Consider the following 4,441-nt stretch of genomic DNA (forward strand, 5'->3'; position numbering starts at 1 on the left):
ATCTATAAATTATTATACTAAATACTAATTCAAACCTCAAATATTTTTTACTATATACACAAGACAGAAGAATTTAAACCACGGATACTTGATTAATTGATTTTTTTTTTTGGATAATGAGTTAACTACTAAATTAATATAAGTAGTTGATATGGTTTTTTAAGAAGTATGAGTGCCCAATCATAGCATGATTAAATTGGACCTAATGGGCCTAATAATAGGGCTAAAATAACCGTAAGCCCATAGAAATAACACCGACGAAAAAGACAAGACCACCATAGCAGAGAATGCAAGCAAGCTTCAGCTGCTACTCTTTCTCCTTCTGCAGCATGGAAGGAAACGATTCAAAGCCGAAATCTTGAAGCAACCAAACCACTGACACTCTCTCCCATGACGCGTGCCCATTCCACTTTCTTCTCCCTCGTTGCACCTTCCACCTGCTCCACACGAACCCCGCCCGTTGTTCTAGCTTTGTCAATTGTATCTTCACGCCCTTCAAAAATCACTCGCAGGAAAAATCATTTGCGACCCAAAATTCTGAAAATCCTAAACCCTAAACCCGTCGTTCCCCTTCCTCCCCAAGAACCTTCACCACCACTAGAACCCGCTGCTCCTATTCCCTGCCCTCAGTCCACTGAAGAAAACGAGCTCCTCTCCGTTGAGGCTCCATCCGAGGAGACTCATGGCGAAGTTGATGCCGCTGACGCCACCGAAGAAGCTGAAGATTTGGAAGACTTGCAAGTCTCCGAGGCCACCATTGAACCCAAGGATGTTTCTGGTAAAGTTTCTGCTTCGGATATCTTCAAATTTGGCGGTGTGTGTTTCCTTGGGGCTATTGTGTATCAGGCGATTTTGTCGGTTTTGTTTATTATGAATTACGATTCGAGAACTAAAGATGGGAACTTTGAGGTAAATGGAAGCGAAAAGAGAGATCTTTTGCTCAATGGAAATGGGAATAGTGAGCCAGTTACTGGTAGCAATGTGCTTCGTGTGATGGGTCAAGTTGTGAGGGAAAAGAAAATTGAGGAGATTAAGTTAATGGCAAGGAAAGCTCGGATAATTGAGAGAATGGAGAAGAAGAAGAAGAATGAAGAAGAAGATGATGATGATGAAGATGTGGATTATGAAAGTGATGACGATTTAAGTTATGCTTCTAGTCCTAAACCTGGTATTGAGAGAGAGATTGGTGCACGCTTAATGAAGCTGCAGAATAGGATCAATGGTAATAAGGATACTTCAGCTGGTGGAGTGTCTAAGAATGACAATAAGAATGCTCATGAAGGAAATGAGCAATTAATGTTCAAGAAAAAGCTTAAATATAAGTACTCTTCGACTAAGGCAACAAAAACTCCCAAGGGATTTCCCGGGACTCGAGATCATAAAGCACCTGATGCCAAAGATAGAAATTCAGAAGTTAGAAGGGAGGTTGTTAGTTCTGTGAGTGATGATATTCATCATGCACAAATATCACATGAAGATAAGCCAGTGACTGAACAAGATGACGAGATACGGGCAAGTACACCGAGTGTTCCACTGAAAGAAAGAGGAGAGTCTGTTGCTCAAGAGTCCGAGGCAATTCTAAGTAATGGGAAGAATTTGGAAAGAAATCTGGAGACGCCAAAAGCTGGAGTTAAAACAACAAAAGCAAACAACAGTAATGTGTTATGAACTTGTCATCCATGAGTTTGTTTATTCATACATCTTTCATTTTCCATGAGTTTGAATTTGAATTCGAATGAATACAATTACAACAATGAATATGTAACATATTATTATCCTTCTTGAATATATTTCGGTGGTGTCTTCTCCCGAGTTATGAGAAGCAACCAGTGAGTCAGTGACAAATAGGTTGGCTTATAATAAACTTAGCATGATTTTGTGTATTTTGTTAATATGTTTAGGTGGTGTCCGGAAGACTAGCTTTGGGTTGTCTGGAGTTGAATTAAAACAATCGAGAGAACCGAGGAAACAAAATTCTGAGAGTTTTGTGGAAGAAAAGCAGGACACTGACCCTAGTTTTGAAAAGGATGTTCTGCAGAACATAAATGGCAGTTCAAGAAATGGATTAGCTAGGAAAAAGACCGAGACTGATACGTGGTGGCTCAACCTCCGTTATGTTCTAGTATGTGCAGCAAAACTCTTTTTCAGTAGCTTAAGCATGGAAGTGATCTAGCATACCTACCCATTGATAGTGATACACACCACTTTCTTATATAGTTATGGAAACCTTTGCAATTTCTTCTGTTCTATCATCAACTATTATCAAGTTTGGTTTAACCATCTTGACACAAGTTGCTTTACTTTTGAAGGTAATTCTCATGCAAGGAGGCGTCAACGGAGGAACAAAAGGGATCTATAGCGTAAAGATCGGTTCTAAGGGGCAGGACCAAGGTGAAGATTCCTATATTGTTGCTTTTGAGGATCATGCTGATGCCAACAACTTTTGTTTTCTATTAGAGTCCTCTTTCAAGGAGTTGGGTGATTTCAGTGCAGATGCTGTTCCGATGTCAATACAAGTAAGAATCTCAAACGACTTGTGAAAGATACCCTATATGGTGAGTGCCCTGCCCAATCATTTTTTAATTTTGATGTTCGACAGGAACTCAAAGAAGAAATATTGTCACGTGCCAAGAAAGTAGTAGTTGTGAAAAAGAGGCAGCTTCAACTCTTTGCTGGGCAACCACTTGGTGATGCTGAGAAGGCCTTGTGCTCTTTAATTGAACATGATCAAAATGACAAAATGTGATCACATCCAGATGACCATTATAGAAACAGCAATTGCTGTTGTGTACAGCGTCAAGAGAGTGCTTGTTATTTTGATCTTGGTAGAATTCTTTGATCATGGGAATAGGAAAAATCACAATGTTATATATGGAATATCGCTCAGAGTTTTTGTTCCAATTGTATAAATGGAATGAACTCAATGGAAGTAGTCGAAAATTTTTGGAGTAGAAATCGAATTGGAAATCTTTGTATCTCGTTAATGATCAATCTGCTAGTTTCTTTAACATGGCTTTTTTTCATTACGAGAGACAAGCTGTAAAAAGAAAAACAAATTTTTATTTCAACATTCAACAAAACTCCTCCTACTCATGCAGCATCATGAGCCTTAGGAACTTCGCATACAGAACTAAATTTCGGATATCTGCTATATGACTATAAAACTACGTACTAATACACCCAATACCCAATATTGCTTCAAGTACCAACTATCTTAAACATTGAAATAGCGTGAATTGGTGTCAACTTGGATTGGCAGAAGCTCTGCCACACCTCCAGCTTCTGTTCCTTGTCCTTGGTGAGTGCCTCATACATTGAAGTGGCGATACTCCGAGCCGCATCTCTCGCCTCAGGCAATCTATCGTTCAGTAAATCAGCTGCCACTTTAATCAGTTCTGCCAACCAAGATTCATCCATTTCTCCAAGCCCCTCCTGCATCAAATCAAACTCACACCCCTTAGGAACAAGGCAAAAACACCACTGAAAATAAGCAGCACAAGGAAGCAGCAACTTATACCATCTTGGAGACGCATTTGGAGAGTGATATGGCAGCCTTGGCCCTGACTCGGAGGTTTGCATGGCTAACATATGCTCGGAGTTTCTGAAAGAGAGGAAGAGGGGTCATGGAGTCCACCATTGAGCCGAGTGCCTTGTCTGCTTCTTCACACACAAACCGTTTATCCTGCGATGCTTTCAGCAGCAGCTGCAGTAGCTGTTGGAATTCGAACAATGAGATAAAATTCAATCTCTTAATCAACTGAGTGAAACCAAAACCATGAAACAAGAAAACATGATCAAGAATGAAAGAAAGAGGAAGTGAGTCCACACACACCATGCCATCAAATGCCTCAGAGGTAGAAGGGTCAAGCAACTTGTCGCCAAAGGCGTTGAAGACATCGGAAGCAGCCATAATAGAAGTTTTACACAGAGCACTGCGAGGATTTTTCATGGTCTTGGCCACCACCAACACAACTTTTCCCCTGTTCACAACTTCATGTTAGACATTCCTCGCTCGAATCACAAACAAATTTGAAAAGAGAGGAACCAAAGAGAAGAGATTCCTTACAATATAGGAAATAGAAGAGACGAATGGAACAACGCAAATCGCCTAACATCATTAAGTGATTCACACACGTTAGTCCAATTCTTAGACTCTAATTCTTCAACCAAGCTCTGCATTTTCAAATAATCAACAGATTAATGCCGCAACCCATGGGTGCAGATAACAAAAAGGAGCGAGCTTGAATGAGAAACAGAAACGAGGGCTTACCTTAATCTTGTCTTCAGGGTCCGAAATGGGCACAAGGTTTTCAGAGGAGATATAATCAATGGTGGCATCCCCAGAAGAGGGCAAGGGAACCTTGTTTGGGTCATTCTCGGATAGACATTGTTGGTTCTTGATGGGAACAGAGATTTTGGGTTGTTTTTTGGGTCTGTGTTG

The 4,441-nt window shown here is 40.4% G+C and overlaps 2 protein-coding genes across 2 annotated transcripts; one reads left to right on the forward strand and one right to left on the reverse strand.

The window, feature by feature from the left end:
* On the forward strand, positions 264–3,008 carry LOC107638616. The gene is made up of 4 exons (XM_016341965.1): positions 264–1,654; positions 1,902–2,122; positions 2,310–2,516; positions 2,600–3,008. The coding sequence occupies exons 1-4, from the start codon at positions 391–393 to the stop codon at positions 2,744–2,746; spliced, it is 1,839 nt and encodes a 612-aa protein (XP_016197451.1). The 5' UTR covers positions 264–390; the 3' UTR covers positions 2,747–3,008.
* LOC107638646 lies at positions 3,041–4,441 on the reverse strand (the record flags this gene model as incomplete). The annotated part of the gene is given in 5 exon segments (XM_016342004.2): positions 3,041–3,432; positions 3,518–3,712; positions 3,833–3,980; positions 4,067–4,173; positions 4,271–4,441. Coding segments are annotated over 5 exon segments (855 nt in total), but the record flags the coding sequence as incomplete, so codon positions are not given.

Source organism: Arachis ipaensis, chromosome B01, assembly GCF_000816755.2.
Source record: "Arachis ipaensis cultivar K30076 chromosome B01, Araip1.1, whole genome shotgun sequence".
Lineage (NCBI taxonomy): Eukaryota > Viridiplantae > Streptophyta > Magnoliopsida > Fabales > Fabaceae > Arachis > Arachis ipaensis.

What these genes read in the sequence shown, in the direction of transcription:
- LOC107638616 (XM_016341965.1), top strand. Translation starts at nt 391, where the DNA reads ATGACGCGTGCCCATTCCACTTTCTTCTCCCTCGTTGCACCTTCCACC. An exon ending in AACAACAAAAGCAAACAACA is followed by an intron (nt 1,655 to 1,901) that starts GTAATGTGTTAT and finishes TAATATGTTTAG; the next exon opens with GTGGTGTCCGGAAGACTAGC. An exon ending in TCAACCTCCGTTATGTTCTA is followed by an intron (nt 2,123 to 2,309) that starts GTATGTGCAGCA and finishes TTACTTTTGAAG; the next exon opens with GTAATTCTCATGCAAGGAGG.